Source organism: Anopheles nili, chromosome 3, assembly GCF_943737925.1.
Source record: "Anopheles nili chromosome 3, idAnoNiliSN_F5_01, whole genome shotgun sequence".
In the NCBI taxonomy this organism is placed as follows: Eukaryota; Metazoa; Arthropoda; class Insecta; order Diptera; family Culicidae; genus Anopheles; species Anopheles nili.
In genome coordinates this window covers 37,848,566-37,872,539 of record NC_071292.1, presented here as the reverse complement: position 1 = coordinate 37,872,539, position 23,974 = coordinate 37,848,566, and the positions used below count along the sequence as shown (strand labels likewise).

Here is a 23,974-nt window from a genome sequence, read left to right as displayed (position 1 = left end):
TAAAAGCACTACCCAGAATTCAATAATGATGGTTCGTCATGAATGAAATGTGGATCCAGCATAATAGTAAAAAAACTCACCTTTTTTTTCAAAATTTATTTTTTTAAATACAATGGAGGCTGAATTGTTTTCTATCTTATCACGTTAAGCAGTTATATCGTCCATCTTTAAACTAAACTAGACAAAGCAAATTGTAATCTCTTAACCCACCCAACGTCTCGTTATGCAGTAAAGATGCCGTAAACTATATACGACTTTTGTTGCCTGACATCATCTCAGGCGGAATAGATAAAACATGGGATTGGTGAAGTTAATAACAGTGCACAGGAGCTAGTAATAAAAACTTTAGGTGAAACAACGAAACCGCGTTTTAAAAAGAGCCGTTCAAACGATTTTGAAGCATGTAAACAACATCCTTCTTTTTTTTATTTTGAATAATTATTCATTTATTGTTCCACCTTACGTACCCTTTGGGTGTACAGTTTTTTTTTGACAATTATCACCCGTATATTTGTTTATTATACGTTGTTTAATTAGGCATTAGGCATAAGTTGGAAGAAATAGTATCCTGGTGTCATTTATTGTCGTCACGTTTTCTCACTTTCACACTTCGAACCCATGTTTCATATTCACCATTCAGTGGGCTAATAAAAATGACTTCCTGCTGCGAAACAATACAACTGGAATGGGCTGGATCGGTATCCGACATGGTAACAGTGTCTCCATCACTGCCCATGGGGAAACAGTAGAGCGCCTCAGACTATATGTCGCCTTGAGCGTTAGCCGCACCCCCAACTGTTTGCGGTTCAACGGCCACCAATGGGTGGAATTGTCACGAAAGCGAAATCAACCATGCACAGCTTCCCACACTCATTTTTCGCGTCATTACCCAGCGCTTGCCGATTAAGGAAGTGCCAATTTCGATGACACCTCTCTGATGACGAGATGACGATATTCTCAAAAAAAAGGTCTCTTGTCCAATCAAACAGCAACGACAAAATCTATGGTACCAGTTTGGTGCATGTTAATAAATATCACCATCCCGTTAAATAACAGTGAATTTTTTTTATTTCTCAACTCCCAATGAGGACCTCCAGCTAGCTATTCATCTTTTTTGCAATCCTTTCGGTGACCAACAGGAACGTAAACGAGTGTAAATATAAGTCAACTTTCCACATTAGGCAAATTTTGTGTTCCTCCCATTACGAAGCGTTAAAAGTGGTTGTTGCCAAATTTCGACTGTGCCAGTGATCGAATGAAGAAAGTGCCACAAAACCAGAGCTCCTTACGGCCCACTCAAACAAAATAAAATCGAAAGTTCCATCCAGGATCATTGCGCTGGAAGCTCCAAACACGTGTATGGTTCGTTCATCGGAAACAGGCGGGCTGTGTAGTGCGATCGCGTAAACGCTCCAGTGATCGAGCGGTGTAAGTGTAAGTGTAGGTTAAAATCGATTTACGCGTGCTGTTGAAACAAATCGATTTATTGTGCCTCGAACACCATTTGGAAAGATGATCATGCCGCTGTTTGGCGCTGCGTAATCGTTCGATCGTGACGTGCGGGGACAAAGTAAAATGTGTCCGTTTTGGTAGTTTGCAATTGAAACGCTCAAACAGTAGCAGAGACATAACCATTTCTCGAAAACGAAGCCCACAAGACGTGATCGACGTCGCCGAGGCGATCGTGAAGTACTCATCGCGAATAAATAGCACCGTCGGTAGCAGAAAGAGAGTGAATGTGCCATCAAAGCCCAACGGTCGGTGAATGTCGTGCTAGTCAGCCATCGTAGTATCCTTTCGAATGAAGTAACGGACCTCGGTAAACCCAGCCGTTCAGAGGACACGCGCCAAGCTTCAACATGACTGTTTCATATTCAGCGGAGGTACCAAACGGTAGCAATTTTGGCGTATTTTGGCGAATTCTCTGGAAGTAAGTACATCTGGGTGACCCCAACCGAATGCACAATGAACTGATCGCTTTAAGTTTTATCTCACAAACTGTACTTATCGCTCACGTTCGCCAATGGAGGTAACCTGGCTGCAGTGGTGGAAGAAAAAAGACATTTAATTATTAATTAACCGATTACACTGATTGACACTGACCTGCTCGTGGCAGTCTGAGGGGAGGTTGCTTATGGTACGTGCCTAAATTTGCGAGAAAACAATGTACAAAATTTTTAACACGCTGAAGAGAGACAGCGCTGTACACAAGAGTAGCATATAAATGTGTATAGGAAGCAAAAATGTAAATGTTAGGTGAGATGCGTACCTTCACTAGGGATAACTAGTGAGGTTAATTTATTATTCCATAGCGTAACATCAGTTAGATGAAAAATGTAAGCTACCATGTGCCATGACAGTACTATGTATTGCGGTGGCAAAACCACGAAAATAAATGAAAAAAACATACCAGTTATTTCCTTTCTTTGCAAACCACTTCCATAGGTTTGTAATTCAAGCATTAGAGCGAAAAAATGTATCAAAATTATACAGTCTTTAGATGGTGTATTCCTACGTTTCTGGATGATTTTGTATGTTAAAAGGTTATACCCAGATGCGGCCAAATATTGAGTTCTTTGCGTTTACATGTTTGCAACATGCCAATCACAACGACTGCCTAATCATACGACCATGCAAATCGTCCATCTCCTAACGAAAAAAATCATCACCCGATTGCCGATTGTGAGTTGCACCTTTAACCATCGTGCGCTCACGTTTTAATAATTTTATTCTCCATCCATCGGGTATAAACCCCTCCTCGCAATACTTTAACTTCCCCAAGCAACTAATGTTTCGACAATACAAGGACAGTGGGCGGCTCTATCAGAGTGCTAGATTTATGCGCGGTAAAACTGCGACACCCTTTGCGGTGTACTATCCCGTACATTGATAAAGATGGGGGACTGTGGCAGGATTTACGCGGGGAAACAAAGGTTGGTTGAAATCGATTAAACGATTAGCTCAAGCCCCCTCAACCTCTCGAGCGGACTCCTTCCACACTGTGCAGGAAAAAAGGTTTCTTCAAAGCATAGACGAATGCATGTTTGTCGGTCACCGGGTTGTGCTCGATCGATTGGCTACGGTTTACCGGAAGTATGTCGAAGTCGGTGTTCCGATCTCCTGCTTCTCGAACCTGTTGCAACGAGATGAAAGAGAGTAATCAAGAGATGCGAAAAGAGCCAAGGAAAATAAAGCTTGCTAGCTAGCACGTACTCTGCGACATCGTTGAATGTCGACGCACCCAAAACCAACAGTCATGCTCGGACGAGTAACAGACTGACCGAACTCAGCCTCTCTTAAAGGTCACACTCAAGAACGATCACATAAGTGCAGCAACCGTTGTCGACGAGGATCAGGTGATAATTACAGAAGCTCATACGCATACGGTGACCCTCGATCATGGTCAGAAGAACTGGTTGCCTTACACTGTCGGACGTTAAAGTAACTTCTTCACTAGCACGTGGTTTGTAATAAGCGAGTATTTAAGAACGGGTTACATCAAGCAGACGAAGCTTTCGCATTATTTGAAACTTGGGTGGTGTACATCATTTCCAATTGGGTATGCTTTATTTCATAAGTACATTGGGTCGTCGACGTCACAAGCAAAACGGCTGATTCTAAACAGAATTATTTTCAGCTTTAAATTTTGATTAAGGTGCATATGTGTGTATGTGTGAACATGAGACGGATTGGACATATGCTCCATTTCCATGCAGGCCATATGCGCCGAGCAATTAGTTATATCCTTCAACTCGACGAACCTCGTACCACAGATTGATCTACATGGTACAATGCTTCCGCAAAATTGCAAAATAAGAAAAAAAAACGTCTTTCCGAGACTGGTTTTCACTGGAAAAGGCAACGTTCACAAATGACAGCGTGAACTGGTGGTGCATTGATTGATGCACGATGCCGACGATGGTTTTCCTTGATCGATAATTACGGTTGTTGAGCGATTCAAGTACCAGACGAAGGTGGTTCTACTTTATAAAGCTAGGGATGCACGCATTAAAGATAACGACACCAGTGATCTTCCCAAACAATCGCTAGTAAAATTTGACCGATTTGTTGTATTTTCATTTGCGACAGCGTTTTCACAGTTATGCAAGTGTATGAAGCGTCTTAAACATCATCATTTCATGTTGAATATCTGTTAGTTCAACCACTAGTCATACTTAGGATGCGGAAGTTAGGAATTCTTAATATTTGTATGGAATACATCGCAAATCAGTATATCAATGGTATTGCACAAACCTTTATGGAAACTTATCCCGCCATTGTTAGCTTATTTCGTGCTGTTTGACGCCATAAGCTGTGAACAATTTATTCGTAATCGATGTATCACGTAGTTTACTACAGCTCACTCATCGATGATGAATATTCTTCAACATGTCAAATTTTCCGTGTGATAACCTTATTTTTAGTTTTTAATACCAGCAGCTCGCTTGACACTCAAAGTATTTTTTAGATTAAAAAAACAGAATAAATATCAGCTTAGAAGCTTTGCTGCGTGATTTTAGCCACCACCGCGGAAGTAATTCATCCAAAAGTAACTTTTGCTCTTTTGGTTTTCTGCTTTTCCAGCACACAGCTACAGGAACGTGGTGGTTGATTATTTTTAATTGCTGATTCGTGCTAATCCAACGATGTGCACATTCCATTCGTGCTTTGGCTGATGCCTTTTTTTGCCTATATTTACTGCTCCACTTCAACTGCGCCACGAATGTTATTGTTGAAAGTGTACGTTCTAAGGCAATTTAGCAGGGTATAACAGCTGGATGAACTCACCCCAGTGAGCATCAACAGTGATCCAACGGATGCGCACGACACCAGATCCAACCGGTCACCAGAACTAGCGCACAGATAGAATGGCTAGTAGTGGGGAGAGCGCTTTTTCGAGATAATACAAATGCATTGCCCGTGTTGAGCCAGCCGTTACGTGCTTACCGTTGAATCAGTTTGACGAATGCGTATAGCTGAGTTAAAGCTGTTTCAAATACTTTTGAAAATGAACTAAATCAATCGAATATCCAATGAATCAATGTTTGTGATCCAAAGAATCCTGTGTTAAGATATCAACATGGGTGTTATAAAAAATCATTATACCATGCAACATATATCCGGATTTAATAAACATAACTCATAACACAACAAACCCGCAACGAATTCGGGCTCAACTCTCGATTGAGCCCGCTGGTACGAATGCACAGAATTCCGCATTTCTTACACTTGTTAAGTCTAAAAAAAGCCCTAACAAAGCAGGAATTGACCAACGTTGTTGACAATAGTTGCGCTACTCAAGAAGGGACATATGTACTATAGATGCTGGTCCTACTAATAACTAAGGAAGAATCACTAAAAAATACAGAGTAATATACGAGCACCCAGGAAGCTGGACTCCTATATCGTACGGCGTTAAAACTTTAGTAAAGAAGTTAAAAAAGAAGAACACTAACCCATCTCAACTTACACAGCTACTTCCAGTTACAGCAAACGGAAGTTCATTCTAATTTGCAGCTAAATTTATTTTTTATTCGTTCTTCTTCCAGATGGCGTGGCAGCGTGTACAAAGCCGTTTGGCGGGAGCTGTTGGCATATCTGCTAGTCTACTATACACTTAATTTCACGTATCGCTACGGTCTTAGCGAGGATGGAAAAAGGTAGGACGCAAAAAAAATCCGTTCTGTTCTAAAGGACGCAGCAATGTATTTTATTCATTCCTTTTAATTTCGCTTTATGTGCTTTTTAGAGTTTTCGAACGAATCCGCACCTATTTCGGCCAGCAGCGAGAGACAGTACCACTGTCGTTCGTGCTCGGATTCTACGTCAGTCTTGTGGTGAAACGATGGTGGGAACAATATCGAATGCTGCCATGGCCGGATACGCTCGCCCTGTTCGTGAGCGCTGCCATTCAGGGAAATGTAAGCGATCTCTGCATTACACTTCGACCGTATATCTAATGCAATATTCGCTCTTTATCGTCCACCGCACGCAGGATGAAACGGGTCGCCTGATGCGCCGAAACATCATGCGCTACATGGTGCTGTCGTATGTGATCACCTTGCAGAAGATTTCGCTGCGCGTTAAGCGACGGTTCCCGGGATGGCAGCATCTGGTCGACGCCGGTCTCATGCTTGAGAGTGAGCGCAAAATCTTTGAGATTATGGACGCCAAGAGCCCGATGTCCAAGTACTGGATGCCACTGGTGTGGGCTACGAACATCATCAACCGCGCGCGCAAGGATCAGCTGATCCCTTCCGATCACATCGTGCAGACGCTGCTGATGGAGCTGTCGGACATCCGGCGCCGGCTCGGAGGGCTTATCGGATACGATACCGTGTGTGTGCCCCTGGTGTACACCCAGGTCGTCACGCTCGTGCTTTACTCGTACTTTACCGCCGCCATCATGGGCAGCCAGATGATCCCGACGTACGACGCGGCAACCGGCACCTACCAGGAGCTGGACGTATTCTTTCCACTCTTCACTGTGCTGCAGTTTGTGTTCTACGTTGGCTGGCTGAAGGTGGCCGAGGTGCTGATTAACCCGTTCGGTGAGGACGACGATGACATTGAGTTGAACTGGCTCATCGACCGGCACATCAAGGCGTCCTACATGATCGTGGACGAAATGCACGACGAGCATCCGGAGTTGCTGAAGGATCAGTACTGGGAAGAGGTCGTTCCGAAAGACCTGCCGTACACGGTCGCGTCCGAGCATTATCGCCGGGAGGAACCGAAGGGTTCAGCCGAACACTACAAGGTGAAGGAGGCCGATGCGGTCTACGCCAACATCGGTGCCGTCGGTGGCAAGCGCATGATGAACGATGAGATGTACGCGGATTACGTAAGTTTTTTGGGCAACTGTTCATTTTTCGAGTATTTTTTCACTTTTCCCAACTGACGCCATTTTTGGGTTCCGTTTTGTCAGGAAAGCGTCGATACTCCGATGGCTGAACGGCGTAAAGGATGGCTCGGAAAGGTCAGCCGAATGGGCTCAGGACGCAGCTCGTCCACGGCCTACTCGTCCGGGGGTCTGTTCGCACGCAACCGTCATAATTCGGTCTACTCCAGTCCGGAAGCTGGCCTCGGGCAACCTATTGTCACCGGTGCACCCGCTCCGAAAGTCAGTTTGTACGATCGATTCGTGAACCGGAAATCTGGACGTCACGCGCGGCAAATCATCAAACAAAGTAAGCAGCACCTATTTTAGTAAACGCAGGAAAAAGATTCTCTTCCACAGTACTTCATTGTGCCCTTGCTTCCAGATTCGAAGCTCAGCCTAAATGGGTCGGTCATATCGACCGTGCCGCAGAAAGCTCGCCCACGAATACCGACGCCGGACGTGACGAAGGAAAGCCGCATTGCTCCGCTTGGAACAGTGACAACAAGCACCGCCAACATTGCCTCCGGAGTGGCGCTCATGGCAACGCAGGTGCCCTGATTTTTCCGTCTATTGCGTTGGTTGAGCTTTCTAAAAGACGCTAAGTGTTTCAATTTTCTCCCCCAGCTCGCTAACAACCCGTCCATCTACCCGGCGTCCACGGCTACCATAAACAACAACGAAGTTCCCGTGGTTGGAACGCTCCTGCTGGCACCGATCAAGGAACTCGACTCCAGCTCGACGACCAATACTCTGCACTCGGGGCAGTCCGCAACGGCCGCTTTGGCCAAATCGATAATACCATCGACGTTAAAAAACTCCGGTAAGATCACCGTTTCGCCTAGTGCTCCGTTTTTCGGGATGTCCTCTATCGATATAAACGTGAACTAATCCACTGCAAATTGCCTTCTGCAGAGCAAACGTTTTCACGTTCTCGTCCCTACTTTGCAGTGCCGCCGTTCGGCAAGGAAGGTTCCAACCTGGAACTAGCGCTAACGAATCCAACATCCCTGGTCGGTTCGGCCGGCCCACTCGGAGCCAACACAGTGATCGTGCTACCGGCGACTACGACGGCCGTGGCGGTTTCCGCGAATGGCACCACGGTCACGGGAACAATTCCGGTGACAGCCGGCGGTACCAGACGGGCGATCGATATAATCGATGCTTGTACCAACGGAACTGGAAATGTGCTGGTGCCGAAAACCGACGCAATCCTTCCCATCTCGCTCACCTCCATCCCGCTCTCGTTCACGGTAACGCCGGTCACAAACACCACCACAACGACCACCGGTGGTACGATCATCACCGAATTACCTTGTGACGATGGCGAGGTCAGCACAAGCGTCACGTTGAGTAACGAGAAAAGCCGTCCGCCAGCGCCCAGCTCCAACGCAGATAGCTCGTCATCAGCCGCGTCAACACTGAGCAAACGGAAGCCAAAGCATGGCGAGGTTTACGTTTAAACCAGCGATTTCGAAGCACGGTGAAATATGACCATGCAAGACGCGCAAAACGATAGTCAGATCAAACGCAGCAGAACAGCAGACGATTAGAGACTCGAAAAGAGATGTGCCAATTGTGAAGTTTTCCTGATTCCTACCCAATCTTACCGCCCGAATTGGAAGACGACGACATTCCACGCAGAGCTGTGTATTTGTTTCTAGTAACCGTTGATACAAAGTATTGCTTGTTTTATAAGAATGTGAGGATTAGATGTGCGATAGCCCAACAAGAGGAGTGTGGTTTGATTATTTTATGTAGTCTTTTAAACCGTCCAGATTTAAGCAAGCCTACTTGCTACAAGCGGCTTCATACAGCATGGGTGCGTCGGTTATCCGTTGTAGTAGAGTAGGGAAAAGCAATGTGGGAGACCAGGATCCCAGATCTGCTAGTATATTTACGCGCATTTTTTTGTTTTTCGCAAACTTAGTTTGTCGTACGTGGTGGTGATGTATGATGAGCTAGGGTTAGTTAGTATTTTATTCTTTCATTTACCACCGTAACAGATGCTTTACATTTTCCGGGGCTGCACTCGTACTTATTTGAGATGCGCGATGTTACGAGAAGAGAAAAACTGTAAACGGTAGTATTTAGTATTTTACAAACAAGTAAATACCAACTGAAACCCTTAAAAAGATATTTTACTGTCAATTGTCAATTTTTGAATAAACGTGATCAAGTTATTCTACTTTCATGTTGTGTTATTCATCCAAAGTGCAACGTTCTAAGTAAAATAAAATTTTCTTTTTAGAAAGTATACTCATAAAACCAAAAAGCATCATTTTCTTATTCTTGTATTCAAGTAGTTTACATTTTCTTTCATGAATTCCACAACACAAAAGGCCATTTTAGTGGTTTGTTTTACAGAGAATTCCCCTTCGGTCGATTTCTTTGTTGGTTCTATTATTAGTATGCTATCAATCCTCTTTGAAATTAAAACAAAATAGCTATATATACTGCGATATTGGAACGTGTTCAACTCAATTACCTGTGGTAGTAGGAAGTGGTGTTATTTCTCTCTTGCATCTTTTCTGGTTGTTTTTTTTTTTGTTTGTTTTCTTTCCAGGGCCAAAATCAGCGGTTCGGTATGCCATTGAGAATGTCATTCGTAAATTGCTTCAAATAAGTAATTAGCAAATCATTAAGCAACACAAAATAACGAACCAGTATTCAAATATTCGCCGAACTCATCGATATTGCCACATGGACTACTCATGTAGGAGCGCAAACGCTGTCGCTTTCGTGACAGTGATTTACGTTATGCGATGAAAAGGATAATTTTCAGTTCATCTCATTCTTTCTTGCAAAGATCTCTCCACAAGACAAGACAAACTAAGCAACACGTCACCGACAGCGCGCTTGCATCGTGCGTTCATTGTTCAGCATGCAATTCAAGGACCGTAGATCATTTACGTTTGCCAACACGTGTACCAAACTTTTCCTTTACTTATTACTAAGTTTGAATTACGGATTAACAATCTTCCGCGATCTCTCAAGTCATACACATACTATTACACATGATTTTAAATGCTGCCGTTACCATCTATTCGGGGAATAAACCCGCGAAAACAGTCGATCCACTTTTTTCTGCAATTTTCCACCTTTTTCATTATCCTCTGCTTAAGCCATACAAACACCTTGGTTGCCACAAATACATACAAACATCCCTCACAGTTCCGGTTGACCGTAGATTTTTTGACAGCTAATGGTTTAAAGTTAGATTAATAAACTTAAGCATGGTTTACTAAAGCTTGTTGAAGGTTTAGTATATAACATCCAGCAAACGGGAGCTTCTAAACACCATCATCAATCGAGTGCTGTTCTGTAACATGGTACACGCTCCCTGTTGGCTGTTGCGGTTGTCGATCGGTGTGCGTGTCTCGGGCACCGAAGTGAGGAGGGACAAGTTCCTTTAGTCAATCTTTACATTAGAATAAATTTTCCGCACGAACAAGTTTGTTCCGAAGTATCCCACCGTCCCGCAGATGATACCGAGCGCTCCGGAAAACAGCGCCATATATCCAAAGTAGAACGCAGTCTGAAACAGCCCGTACATTCTGGGAATTGGAACAAGAGAAAAAACGAAAATTAGTAAACCGTAGCGCTGTTGCAAACAAACACTTGGATCACTTACTTTGTTTTGAAGAAGAAATAATAGAACGAATACATGTACACATATATCGACGTGGATGCCGCCGACATGAAGCTGGTCCACTGCCATCGATAATCTTCTGCATTTAGCAGGAAATACGTGCAGACGATTGTAACGCACACGGTCACAATGATCAAGATCAAAAACACCAACAACATGAAACCGTATACGTAATATATTTTATACGCCCAAAACGAAGTGAAGATGAAGTACCTGAAAACAGAATTAAACAACTCAAGTTAATTTAAATCCAATCTTGAATTCATCTGATAAGCACTATGCAAGCATTGGCAGCTTATATGTTTACATACATTTCGATAAATATCGATCCGAATGGTAGCACTCCACCGAGAAGAATAATCACAGCTGGCTCCATGAACCATTTTTTTTCCGGTATGGGCCGTGGGACAGCGTTCACGCGGCACGGATAGTCAGGTTGTCCATCCAGATTGCGTCCCACTATGGTTCCAATCAGTGTCAGAGGCAGGATCACAAAAATACAGATACACGTCACTGCAACCTGCAATCGTATTCGAGCAATTATCAGTTAGTATGTCTAGGAAGCTGAACCGATCCGAAAATGAGCTTACCATTGTTCCGAAAGGAATCGCCCGAGAGGCGTGATAATAGATCGCGATGAAATTGATGAAGAAGGCGGTGCCACAAACGAGCGCCGGTACGATAAACGCAGACATCAACATTTGCTTGATCCATTGCTTTCCTCCCATACGCGCGTACAATGATCCTCCGAAATATCCATTGATCGGGGAAGTTGCAGCATATACAAAAATAGTCGTCGATAGCATAGAACCACGTCTAGCATTGAATAAACAAAGGTAACAGTTACTAATACGTAAATAAACACTTTCAACGAGATACTTACTCTGTATAGAGTTCGCCAAGTATTGCAAATGTAATGACACATAGCACCACCGATGTAAGCTGATATCCGGCACCAATTAGTGCGGAAAAAAGCATTACATTAGACGCTGGTCGAAATACGTCTCCATGAATCTGCTTCCATCCATACTCGTCGCCAAGGTCACGTTCCTATTCCAAATTAAAAATGCGAAATTAACCGACCATGTGGTTGCGCGGTGTCATTTAGAGCTTTGCTTAAATCAAACCTACCATATCATCTGCTTCTTCGTCCTTGCTGTACCGAGCATAATCTTTACGTAGCGTCCGCATCAAGATCATTGACACCAAACCGACTAGGAATATCACCATCATGAAGCTGTTGAAGATGCTAAACCAGTGGATACGATGCTGGAAAAAGTTCGGATCCAGATACTTATCGAAACGATCTTCGAACTTAACCGAGCTGGGTTTCCAGTTGACCTCGTATGTAAACTTGATCTTGGCGCCAACCCGCAACAGCTCCTTGTGCTCAGGTGTAAGCGTAACGTCCACAATCTGTTTGCCATTGTAGCTGATGTCGAACTTTTTGTGGGTATAGATGTAGTACTTTTTCTCTTCCTCTTTTCCAACTACGCCCCAGATCGGCAGGTCATCGATGTACATCTGATACCAGTACTGATTTTTCACGGCATACACAAACGCCTTATGCTTCTCCTCCGTCAGCTCCACCATGCAGATCTCTGTTTGACTGATATCATCTGAAATAGAGAAGTTTGAGAATGTTATTCAGGAAAATCAAACGGAGGAACCAGTCGTTAACGATAGGACCAGGATAACCCATGAACCTATAGTAAAAACACAGGAACAACAACCAATAGTCCAGTAATATAAGTACAATGTATTGAATCAGTAAAAAAAGTGAAAGATATTGCAAGACTCAAAATGTTTTCAGTTGTTAAGAATATCGAACAATAAAAAGGTAGCAGATGTCAATCGTTTTCTTTTTGCCTTCGATGAGCGTTTAAAAATAAAAATTGTCCTGGAAGAGTACATAGCTGCTTGCCAAGTTATAACAAATGAGCTATCCAAATCATGCAGCCCTTCGCACACTATAGTTATGCTTTTTACCATTCGAGCCATTCAAATCATGACAAACCGTGGCGATCTCCAGATCCAGATAGTCAATTATAATTGATCGAAACGCTAAAGTAATAAACCTGTTTAAAAGAAACTACTACTAACTTAAATAAAATACTTCAACACAAATAATAATTAAAGCTCTCATGGGTGGCGACGAGGCAGTTGCGTCAAGTGATTTTTACATAGCGACAGAGTATAAATACTTTAAAATTTCCATAAATACGTATGTCGTTGGCGTGTCTAATCTTTGGCACGATTTAGCATATGTTTCCATTCGTAATGAGTATATGACACTGTTTTTAACCATTTGTCCAAGCTAATTTCTCACACATTATAGATCTGCGTGGAAGCAATTATATTGAAATTGTTACGAGTTCTTTCAAAAGAGAGTTGCAGTCTCGAGAGATCGATTAGTACATCTTCGGTTGTGCATCTATAAGAAAGCTGTTCCATTCCGGTCTCAGTTGGTTTGTTTATATCCTTAAAAATGGTGTCTTTTTACACTGTCGTTCTACTTCTACATGTATCGCTGTCCGCCATCCAGAAAGTCGCCGCAATGGAGAGTATGTTACGGTATGGTCCCACATAAATGAACTGTTGTGCTGGGAACTGAGAGAATTGTACTGCTTGAAATTCTATCATATAGTATACAAATCCGTTTTATCGCAGGTGTACATTCTAAGCCTGATTCGTGCATAGTTTGTTGGAGCTTAAAAAGTGCTGAGCAGTGCCAAAATTCATCGAAAACGGAAGCGTGCTCTCTGGAAGAGTTGAATAGCACCATGAACAAGATACGATTGATTGATCCGTCAGCCTTGGCGCAAAATCAATCGGCAAACAATGGTAAGAAGGAAAAGCATATACAATTTCGCTGTTTTACGCTCTCAGCTGTTACTACCGGTAAAATTCAACCCAAAAAGACGTTTTATGCCAAAGGATGTGCTACAACGACCAGCGATCCTTGCACTGGATGGGAGAAGGAAAAGGGTGCCTCGTGTTCACTTTGTTCTGGAAGCAACTGTAACGGCCCATTACCGTCGGAAGCTGGCAATGGGTCGAAAGAAAAGAACGAAATTAAATTCGTCCCCGCTAGTAATAGCAATACAGCCACAAAAGGCGACCACTATAGCTACACAGCGGGATTCGCGATAGCCAGTATTTTGTATGTCAACATTTTTCTTTAGTGTTGCATATACACTATCACGAATTACTGAGTAATTTAGTATTTGCATAATGAATTTATACGATGCTACTTATTATCTTCTTGGATAACGATATAGTACAAGCTCAGCATTTTTCACATTATGTCCATATTGTTATCTATTGAAGGGTGATATACGCTTTACAAAAACCCCTTAAAAGTAGAATAATTCAAATAATATAAGTTCGAAAGAAATCATATATATATGTGTTAATATGGTACGAAAAAAATTGATACAAAGAAAACAATCGACGTTTTTACTTCCAATTGGCCAATGTTACAAACATTATCTACACTTAACCAACCACTTCAACTTCCATGAGCATGCACGTGTGCTAACATTTTCAATCGATAGGCAAGGCAAAGGTGATTAATTGCATCTGGATGCATGGCCGTGCATTAGGTGCAAATATAAAATACAGCATTATTGCATTACACCATACATTTGTGTGTTTGTTTATAAATAAGAATTAAATTGTACTGGCCCACTATATAAGCTAAAATGCACCAAAAAGATGAAACAAGGTAAAATATGGCTGAAGCTATACGATACAATAGAGTTTATTATAATGACAATCGTTAAGCATTAAAAACTTATCTCAAGATTTGAAGCAAAAAGAAAAACACCAAGAGCCTTGACCCAAGAGCAAAACAAAAAATGAGTGGATATCTCGTTTCCATTAGCGATGGAGTAGGTGCGTATTCATTTGCTTTGTAATTCTTATATGCAAACAACACCATACAGTATCTCTGTTAGCATCATGAGTCAGAAAGAAACCATCGGGTGGATGGTCACCATGTGCTGTGAATCCAAGGGGAATATATTCGCTCTCCAGCAAACCTGATACAAATCTGTGATTGGTGCACCAGAGAAGTGCGAGCTTGTTTCAGTGAAGCACCCGTCAGTGAAGAGTGCCAACGATATAAAAGCTCGTGCGCTGAAGGATTGGTGCAGTAGCATTTGCCAAGTCAAATCGCACGTGCATGTTGTGTTCTGTTCAAATTGTGCAACAAACAGAAACTTGTTGATTAACATTTTACAAAGAAATCTCTTACAATGGAAATCAAAGCATTAGCAACTGTGTTAGTTTTTGTGACGGTGTTTGAAAATGGTTAGTAATCAACCTTGGCAGTATTTTTGCGTAGAATCTATGAAATGGAACCATGGCTCTCATTCCAGGAGCGACATTATATTGTCGCAATTGCCTAAGCAGTAAGAGCTTCGACGAATGCGAAAAAATGGGAGATATAGTGCAATGTAATTCCACAATCGTCAACCAAAACCATGAAAATTTCAAAAATTACAACCCAGGCCTAGAGCAAGGAAACTGGACGGATTTTAAATGCTACCGGATACAGGTTGCAGTACTGTTTCCCAACAATACAGACAGCGGAAATCGCGGTTACTCCCGAGGATGCACTTTCAACAATACCAACTTTTGCAGCGGATGGAGCAGCCAACTGAACGTAACCAGCTGCGGAACATGTTTAACCGACAACTGTGACGCGTATCCCATAGAACCAACGCAAGCTCCCGGCCAGTCCACTGTATCCCCAATCGCCACGACGCCACAGGGGACAACGTCCAGCAATATCCCTACTCAGCAGAGCACAGTTCCTGGTGTCGCTACTACTACCACGAAAAAACCATCCAGCGGAGTTCTGCTGCAAGCGAGTGTTGCTACTCTAGCAAGCATGGGAGTTTTACTCATTATAGCAAGTCGATGAAACCGTACAAACCGGTACCATCTTTATAGGAAATAATAGTGTACATAACATATTCAGAAATATATTTACATTCCTCCAGAGGGTTTCAATAGTGTACATAACATATTCAGAAATATATTTACATTCCTCCAGAGGGTTTCAATCAAAACGGAAACGTAGTATCGTATCTAATGATAAAGAGAGGGCAATAATCAAAAGCAGACAATAGACACAAGTACTTTGTAGCAGGCTCGCATCGCAACGAGAACATCGATTATTAACTGGCTTGGATTGTTGTGTAGCTTGGAAAATATAGGAACATATTTTACACATAGTGTATGAATTACACCTCGTGTAACTATTATTTTAAATCACGAATAACGGTCACGTATAGAAATTATAATCAGGTAGGTGTTTCAACAATGAAGTGATATTTTTAACGTTGGCCCGCAAGATCATTTTTGTTTGCAAACCGGTCGGCAAGCCAAAATAAGCTTGACATCGCTGCTCTTTGAACGAGTTTTGAACGACTTCCATCTCTTACAGCCAGTCAAGCCCTAATTGGAAGGTAATTTTCTATTCTGCCAAATATGTTGGAATTACACTTCTCTTTATTGGCTATATAATAACGTATCATATCACCCATTGGTATTCGTATCATATCACCCACGTATCATATCACCTCATATCATATCTCAACAATTTTTGTGGTAGATAATGTATCAACATTGAACTCGATATATGTTTCAATTTAAAAACTAGGTATATTTTGTTATTACGTTTGTATTACGTTTTGTAGTACCTACTGTGTATACTACAAACAACTCTACACCTATTTTTCCCCCCAAAATTCTAGCTACATGTATATTGTATCATTTAAAATCGACGGATAGACAAAAAATTTTAAAGCACAGTTTTTTAGCTTTGCTAAACAGAATATGAATGTGTGCAATGACTTAAAGTTGTTGCAACAACCAACTTTAGCGTTAGTAATACATAGAAACACCACATCAATAAGGAAAAGACTCAAGAATAAGAAAAGCATAAAGTAATCAACTAATAAATCTTAATAAGATAATGACAAAACATTTGCACACGATTTACGCAACTTTTAAAACAAGCTTAGTGCAAACCACTTGGTTCAATTCATTGATTCTTTCGTTTTTTAATTGAAACAAAAAGAAATTCAATTCCAGTAACAACGCGAATATCAAGCATTCCATGTGGAGGCCAACAATTGATTGGACAATATTTTGATCCTTCCTCTAGAACAGGGGTCTCGAAACTACGGCCCGCGAGGTTTTCCCGTGCGGCCCTCAAAGCTTTCGGTTTAATTTTGATTTCTTATCATTATTTTGCTAACAACTATAACTATTTGTTTCTGGGAACTATTTCTGATCTCTTGTCTAGCACCATTGTACAAAGCATAAAGAGTAATTTCAGTTCAGAGTCTAATATTATTTTAGAATAATAAGACCCTGCTCTAGAATTAGACATTTTATAAGCTTACCTTTAAAATCGATGTCATATCCGCTGAACTCCAGTTCAACTCCCTGGAGTGCCTCGCTCATAGTTTCGTGATAATGATTGATCGATTGTTTGGCACCGACACAGAACGGAAGAGAGAAGTAAGCGTACGTCTCCTGCCGGTTGTGATACGGTCCAACCGTGTTCATCCATAGCACAACTTCCTCGTGATCTTCGTACTAAAAGAAAAAAAAAACAAAATAAGCAACGCCGACTGATTTATATGAACATGTTCAATCCGATTTCATTATCCGAACTACGATGTTCGCTAATCTACTTCGATACAAACGACCTGCTCTGCTTACCATATGATTGTGCTCATCCGCTGCGACGTAGGTGACCAACAGCGAGCCGATGAATGCCACGACATACCATCTCCTCCTTTCTGCCGTTGAGTGCGAATTCATTTTACGTATGCTTCTAATGCTCGTGTTAGCTGTAATGCTGCTCAACTGCTGAGGCGACATCCGAAAATATGGCGGATTAAAAGTGCACAAGCTATTGCCTACGAAACCGTTTCGACGAGCGTGGCTCCTCTTGTTTTGGTAGCATCAGACGGCTTAGCAAATCTGAGAACACAGATCACTGACACATCGCATCAGTCCGATTCGATGTCGAGCGATACGGATCCCGACCGCCGATTGAAACTAACCCTACCGCTCGGGCAGGTCAGCGTAGCGAGATCAATCAAAATCGGTCGTTTTTCGAAACGAAACGATTATCGCGCACAGAAAGCGCTGGTAAATCGTTCTATTTACTTATCCGCACTCATAAAATACTCGCGAATTCGGCACAACAGCGAGGCGAAAAACACGTAGACAAAAACCAAATTGCAATTACCGTCGCTCTCTTTCCTGTCTACATGGTTGGGCAGATTCGGTAAAGTGTTTACTATTCTTTCTTGCTATCGCGCCCTGAGTGTGAGCGAGAAGGCGACTATCGAATGTAATTTTGACAGCTGTCAGCTAAATGTTGACCCGTGCTGGTCACCCTTGCATGACTATTTTTTATGCAATGAACAACAATTCTGACAGTATTTTGAAATTGTCTAGCTTTTGAAAATGCCTGCTATGTTTCTTGAAAATGTAAAAGGAAATTGTAAGGTTTAAATTTAATACACATTGAAATAGTTAAGTGTCAAAGCAAATGTATAAAAATTCCTTCCAATACTGTACATGTAGGCCTTCAAGTATCGGTGACCAAAAGAATTATTGCTCACATTGCAGTGAGTTGATTTGATGGTTGTGTTATGCCTAGACTATTTTATGGATTTCACGATGTTTAGATAATAATTGTTGGGCGTGAAAGTTGATGCACCATGGTAGATGTGAGCGTAAAATATAAATTACTTTGCTTGTTAACACCTCTTACAATTGTGAAGATTGAAGATGGCATCGATTCAGGGCAGACGAATAAATTCTAAGAGAAGTCGCCAGAACGGTGCCGGTTATCGGTTTTGCGATCCGATCAACGGATAGATAGTTTGAGACGTGGCTCGTTTGTTTATATTTTCAAGCCGGAATGGTATGCCGTAGCAATGCACACAGTGCTGTGAGGCAAATTATGTGCAGCGCACAGTATGATGAGAGGCTGGGGTCTATAAGATTGCCGAATGAATCTCCGGCTGTGTCAAATGAATGTCTTCCGCGTTCATCCCACCGCTTTCTTCCACAATCATCCAATACTAGCAGCTCGTTACACGCCGAACTAGAATAGAGGAAAATATCAATATCAACGAGTATCAATTATCAACGGATATGGATCTGCTTAGCGAGCACGCACGTTGTAGTGAAACGGAACACAAGCATTTTGGCTTCCATGTCACATGTATACACGGAGTATCCTACATCCACCTCTTAGATTCGATCCTTAGATATCTTCCAACACCTCAGCAACGTACAATTTCGACCCGTGGGAGTATCCTCGTATCACTCTAACGAGCTAGGCTTATTTAAATATAAGTCATTATCCCGTATACAGAACCCAAGTTTAGCACATGTACGCAGTAGCTGAAACGTTTAAAGATTGTCTAGGTTGCGATCGTCTTGCCATGTTTGATTATATGCTATTGTGAGACGTGCAACCACATCATAAATAACATAAACAATCAAACTTTGTTTCTTTGGTACTTTCGAGTAGGTTTTATTCGCAATGTAAGAAAAAAATAGAGCTAGCAAACATAATAATTTGCTTATATGTCGTGCATCACATTTTTATCTCACAACTGTTGGCAATTTAAAAATATAAACAATAACCGTTTACAAATTATAAAAACATACGATATTTCAGGCTACCTCAAGAGGCTGCATTATTAGCCGAGACGACAGGAGAAGCATAAGTAAGGTGTTCAGATTCTAGTGCGTAGAACTTTAGCTATTGAAGCTATTGCGAAAACATTGTCAGCATATAGTACAAACTTAAAACGTTTGGGTTTCACGAAAGTCGTTGCTTGTTAATCCTGATTCTGATAAAATTAAAACGTCAATAATGAAAGCTGAATATCCACCGTCCAACGCAGACACACACACACACACACACGTACATATCAGACAACAAGCTATGCTTTTGTTCGTTTTCCACTCCTTTTCTTGTTTTCCACGGAATTGCAAATATTATCACATGGTTTTCGATAGAAGAACGAAGTACATTGCTGAAACGCATGCATACACTGGCAGTGTGTCCTTTCCCAATTGGTTATTGTGATTCCATGTTCTATCCCACGTGTGAACGTAGATCGTGTGTCCGGTTCGTTGTCAGCAACATTTACTACAGCAGTACAAAATCGCTGATATTTTTCTTCGGCTGACAAAGCGCCTCCGGCATTAAATCGACCAGTTTGTTGAACAGAAGGCAGCGTCGTATTTTCGTTTCAAACTGCTGATCGACGGCACGATTGCGTGCAATACCACCACAAGAACGAGAAGTTGACGGTGTGGCACCAGTGTCCGACGTAGCTGGTGGTATCGCACCCTTCTTAGTTATTGCCTTTTGGGAAGAATCACTAACAACAGGTGATGAGGTAACTCCTTCGGGTTTCTCCTGCACTATGGCTGTACCGTGGGTCCGTTGGGTTTGTGAATTCGAACAATCGCTACTGCTCATCGAGCTGATACTGGACGTGTCGACTTCCTCGACACTTTTCGGCGATTCGACGCGCATTACCTTGGCCATATTTTCTTCCTCCTTGTGACCGTCATCATCGGCACGTTGCTGCTTGTGCTTGCTACCACCACCACTACCACCGACTGTAGTGCTAACTCCCCCTAGAGCACAGGACAGTGGATTGACCACCTCCGTTTCGTCGTCGGCCGAGTCGGACTTGAAAAGCAGAGAGGCCAACTTATGGAACTCCTTAAGTTGCACAGGATCGTTATGGTCAATGATGTCATACAATTTCGTTTGCAGGTACAATATAGCCGAAAGCGGATCGTTTTTAGTGATCTCTTCGTACTCTTGCTTTCGCAACAGGTATTTACAGTAGCGCAGTATGTTTTCACGGTTCGGTTTCTCGAGGCGCAGTACCCAGAAATCATCCAACCGCACGTTCGAGTTGGTGCCCGGATTTCCACCGAACAGGAAATGCACCTGATTTGTGCTATCGTACACGATTTGGTGAGCGTACCGGGGGCACGGTTCGTGGCAAGCGGTCTGACTCTTTTGATAACAGTTTTCTCCATTGGAGTGTTCGCTCTTATACACACAGCACCATTCTTTTTTGGACAACGAAAACAACCAGAACGAGTTGATGTTCAAATCTCGACGTTCCTTTTCCTTACTAAGACTCTGTGGGTTTACAAATAAAACATGAACGCGTACGTTATCATTTAGTCAACTATCCTGCTTCCTAATTGCTAATTGCGACATACCGTTAGAACGTAAATTTCATCTTTTTCACAATCGATCGTCGCCCGCTGAGTGAATCCCGACTGGGGAACATTCTTCGTATCAGTATTGTTGTTTTCTGGCGTCATATTCGACAGTTCGTTTGCGTCCACATCATATATGAGAAAATCCGTCATATAGTCCTTTCCCCGTTGGCCGCCAAAAATGTACAGCTTGCGATGTTTCTAGCAATGGGAAACAAAAAAAATTGTTATTCACACGTTATGATACATCCCCTAAGGATACATATGCATCAACAACAACCTGTCAATCGTGTACCAGTTTGGGAGGAAAATTCTACACATTCGCTTGATAATTAGCCAAATATATTTTTAACATTTTCAAGCTAGATTCTGTCAAGCATCGACGACTTTTCTTGGCATATACCCATCATAGGGGTTGTTACCTTTATACTGAGCAATCGTGACTCCACAACGACACAATATTATTACTTACATGATGGAATAGCATCGAATGGGTCACCCGCGATCGAATGCTGAGAACATGCGGACTGGAAGCTGTCGGATGTTCGCAATCCACCAGTATGTGCGTCCACGTGTTGGTGCTGATATGATACGAGAACAGTCCCGAGTAGCGGTAGTGGGCAGTCGTGTCCTCCTCGTATCTAAATGACAAAGAAGCTCTGTAACTTGTACGAAAAAGTACACGCAACATACATGCAAGCGAAAAGAAGAAAAAAAAAACAAAACAAAATTCAACCACGCGTGCTCTGGAGAAGCTACATGCAAAAGGAACAAGCAAGGGCTGAAAATGCCGACAAGTATATAGCTCAAATCGCGCTTTTTGCGTATGCATACTTTGGTTCTAGAATTCGACCGCCAAACACGTAGATCGTTTGCTTGTCGACGTCAATGCACATCTGATGGTCAAATACGAGCTGGGGACCTCCGACCTGACTCGTGTCGTTGCAAATCAGAAACCAAGTCTTAGAGATGGTGTTGTATAGGTAAAAGTCGCTGTTAATATTCTCTTCAGTACGAGACGCACTGTCCAGGTAGCGGCCGAGCATGAAAATCTGAGAGTTCTTCGTGTCGTATACCATCTTGTGGCAGGCTCGGGGCGTCGGACCTTCCAGCAGTTCGGACCGCTCGTGTATCAACGTCCACTGGTTTGCCTTCACATGGTACGACCACAGATCACTCAGATCCTCGTTCCCATCCCATCCACCGTACAGGTAGATCGTGCTTGTCATCGGATCGATAATAAGTTGGTGACCGCCACGTCGACCCGGCCGGGGTTCGTGTTCCGGTGTCAACTGCAAGTTCCACTGGGGTTTGTACTCCTGTCGCTCGAGGTAGTTGTCCATTAGACCGTCTGTAAGAAAGAGAAGCGTGTAGGAAACGCCATTAGTTCTCTGCCCGTGAGCGGGTTCCCTGTCCAGTAGCGTGAATCCTTACTGTTGATAAATTCCATCAGCATCTCTTCAGTCTTCTTAAAGTCCCCTCTATTTACAAGCATTTCGTGTAGTTCCGTCATCTTGTCATCCTCCAACCGCACGCCTGTTTCTTCTTGCAGAGCGCTGAACGAATTAGTGTAGCCCTGCTGCCGGCAATGCTTTAGAAACAGCCGCACAATCTCCACCTCCCGAAGCATGTTGTACTTTCGCAGATTCAGCAGAATGAAGATAGAATCTTCTATACCCAGCAGCTCGACGTACCATATACAGAAGTTGAAACTCGGACCCCATGACAGCAGCGGTACGATTTGAATGAACTTTATCGGCAACAGTTCACCGGAGTTTGTGCGATGCTTCAGGTTAAATGTCTCTGGTACCGAATCGTTTCTTAGCCCACTGATCGTTGAAAAGACGAGATAAATGATAATACAGTGATACATGGTTTCAACTAGTTCCAGTAGAGTTGTGGATGCATGCCATTGCTTTGGGAAAATACAAATGAATAATTATGAATAATTTAATTACCCTTCGAAAAGCAACACCATGGATTCTTCCTCCAATCCACCGAGGATTTTGAACTTCCGCAAGTTGCATACGTGCGTTTTTTCGTACTTTCCAAACTTGATTCGCGTAACGATCGCCGGCCGCTCGAGTTTCAGGATCAAGTACTGCGGTGGAGTGTTGGTGTTCGATGACCAACGAGATGTCTGATTCGAAGGATTGTCCTCTCGGATGTTTCTGCGAATGAATTTGTTTTATGTGAATTTGGGTGTCATAAAAGAGAGCGCCAGGGAAAACAAACCACATTCCACCCCAACTCGCCCGACACAGGTGCAACATCAAGCGTAGCAAATGCCACTACTCCCACTATAAAGGCTCCCGAAAAGCAGTTGAAAGATTGATAAACAAATATGCATAACAATGAGCCCATTATTACGAAATTCACCAACTGGCCAGCGGATTACGGTGACGAAGACGGCTACATTCGCGCTATTTATGTATCCTTCGTCAATGAACCTGTTCCGTTTTCAATGCAAATGCACTGTGGTTCACCTTGGTCCTCCTAGCCTTCGCGCTCGTTCACCAGACAAACCCCCGCGAACCAACGCCTTTCGGTCACAACATACCATACCATAGCACACCAACACACTGCACACCAATAGCAGCAGCTTCATCGCTATCAAAAATGATGCGCCATCGCCACTGTTTTACCACCCAAAATATCCCGCGAAAGCGCCTCGCGGAGCAACAATCGAAATTTGCAGTAACGTGCCGAAGATGTTAAATGTTTCTTGACGTTTTTGCTATTTTGGTCGCCTTCTTCGCCGTGTGCATGCTGGAAGGGGCTACCGGCACGCTTTTCCGCTAGTACGCATTATGCGGCATGGCGGTATTTAGTATAGAACACTACCTCTACTCTACGATGCCCTTCCCTTGCTATGGCAAAGTCCGGACGCTACTACCGCCATACTCACTCCGGAAGATAGGACGAAGAGTAACTCGAATATTTGTAGATATCGTAGTCCAACTTTTTTATATCTGTGATTGTTCCAGCCATTCCTTTAGAAAGCACTGCGTCGTTTCCTGCTGAATCGATTCTCCGCTGCTGAGCGAAATTCTTATCAGCTCCACGGGCTCACTGGGCGGAAATGCGTTTGCCACCGGACAACGATCTTTCTTGCGGTACGCAATTATCAATGTTTTCTG

At 42.8% G+C, this 23,974-nt stretch overlaps 4 protein-coding genes across 5 annotated transcripts; 2 read left to right on the top strand and 2 right to left on the bottom strand.

Annotated features, from left to right (window-relative positions):
• The first annotated feature begins 1,638 nt into the window (after positions 1 to 1,638).
• Positions 1,639 to 9,108, top strand: LOC128723165 (bestrophin-2). The gene is made up of 8 exons (XM_053816880.1): positions 1,639 to 1,930; positions 5,550 to 5,660; positions 5,750 to 5,921; positions 5,996 to 6,844; positions 6,929 to 7,190; positions 7,266 to 7,432; positions 7,508 to 7,703; positions 7,832 to 9,108. Exons 1-8 carry the CDS (start codon positions 1,860 to 1,862, stop codon positions 8,341 to 8,343), a joined length of 2,340 nt encoding a protein of 779 aa, XP_053672855.1. The 5' UTR covers positions 1,639 to 1,859; the 3' UTR covers positions 8,344 to 9,108.
• Positions 9,109 to 9,350: 242 nt separating this feature from the next.
• LOC128727255 (transmembrane 9 superfamily member 3) lies at positions 9,351 to 17,689 on the bottom strand. The gene is made up of 8 exons (XM_053821149.1): positions 17,274 to 17,689; positions 16,952 to 17,147; positions 11,664 to 12,151; positions 11,416 to 11,582; positions 11,123 to 11,348; positions 10,844 to 11,052; positions 10,515 to 10,745; positions 9,351 to 10,437 (listed from the first exon to the last, which is right to left on the bottom strand). The coding sequence occupies exons 1-8, from the start codon at positions 17,433 to 17,435 to the stop codon at positions 10,293 to 10,295; spliced, it is 1,824 nt and encodes a 607-aa protein (XP_053677124.1). The 5' UTR covers positions 17,436 to 17,689; the 3' UTR covers positions 9,351 to 10,292.
• On the top strand, positions 14,705 to 15,754 carry LOC128727256 (uncharacterized). Of its 2 annotated transcripts, XM_053821151.1 has the most exons (3): positions 14,705 to 14,846; positions 14,915 to 15,093; positions 15,180 to 15,305. In XM_053821151.1, the coding sequence occupies exons 1-3, from the start codon at positions 14,792 to 14,794 to the stop codon at positions 15,237 to 15,239; spliced, it is 294 nt and encodes a 97-aa protein (XP_053677126.1). In that variant the 5' UTR covers positions 14,705 to 14,791; the 3' UTR covers positions 15,240 to 15,305. The 2 variants fall into 2 exon arrangements, with proteins under 2 accessions (XP_053677126.1, XP_053677125.1); XM_053821150.1 differs by having other exon boundaries at positions 14,915 to 15,754.
• A 1,406-nt stretch (positions 17,690 to 19,095) lies between the features above and the next one.
• On the bottom strand, positions 19,096 to 23,825 carry LOC128722733 (muskelin). Its single transcript, XM_053816411.1, has 7 exons — positions 23,743 to 23,825; positions 22,793 to 23,005; positions 22,269 to 22,663; positions 21,669 to 22,185; positions 21,307 to 21,499; positions 20,835 to 21,035; positions 19,096 to 20,751 (listed from the first exon to the last, which is right to left on the bottom strand). Exons 1-7 carry the CDS (start codon positions 23,823 to 23,825, stop codon positions 19,735 to 19,737), a joined length of 2,619 nt encoding a protein of 872 aa, XP_053672386.1. The 3' UTR covers positions 19,096 to 19,734.
• Positions 23,826 to 23,974: the final 149 nt, after the last annotated feature.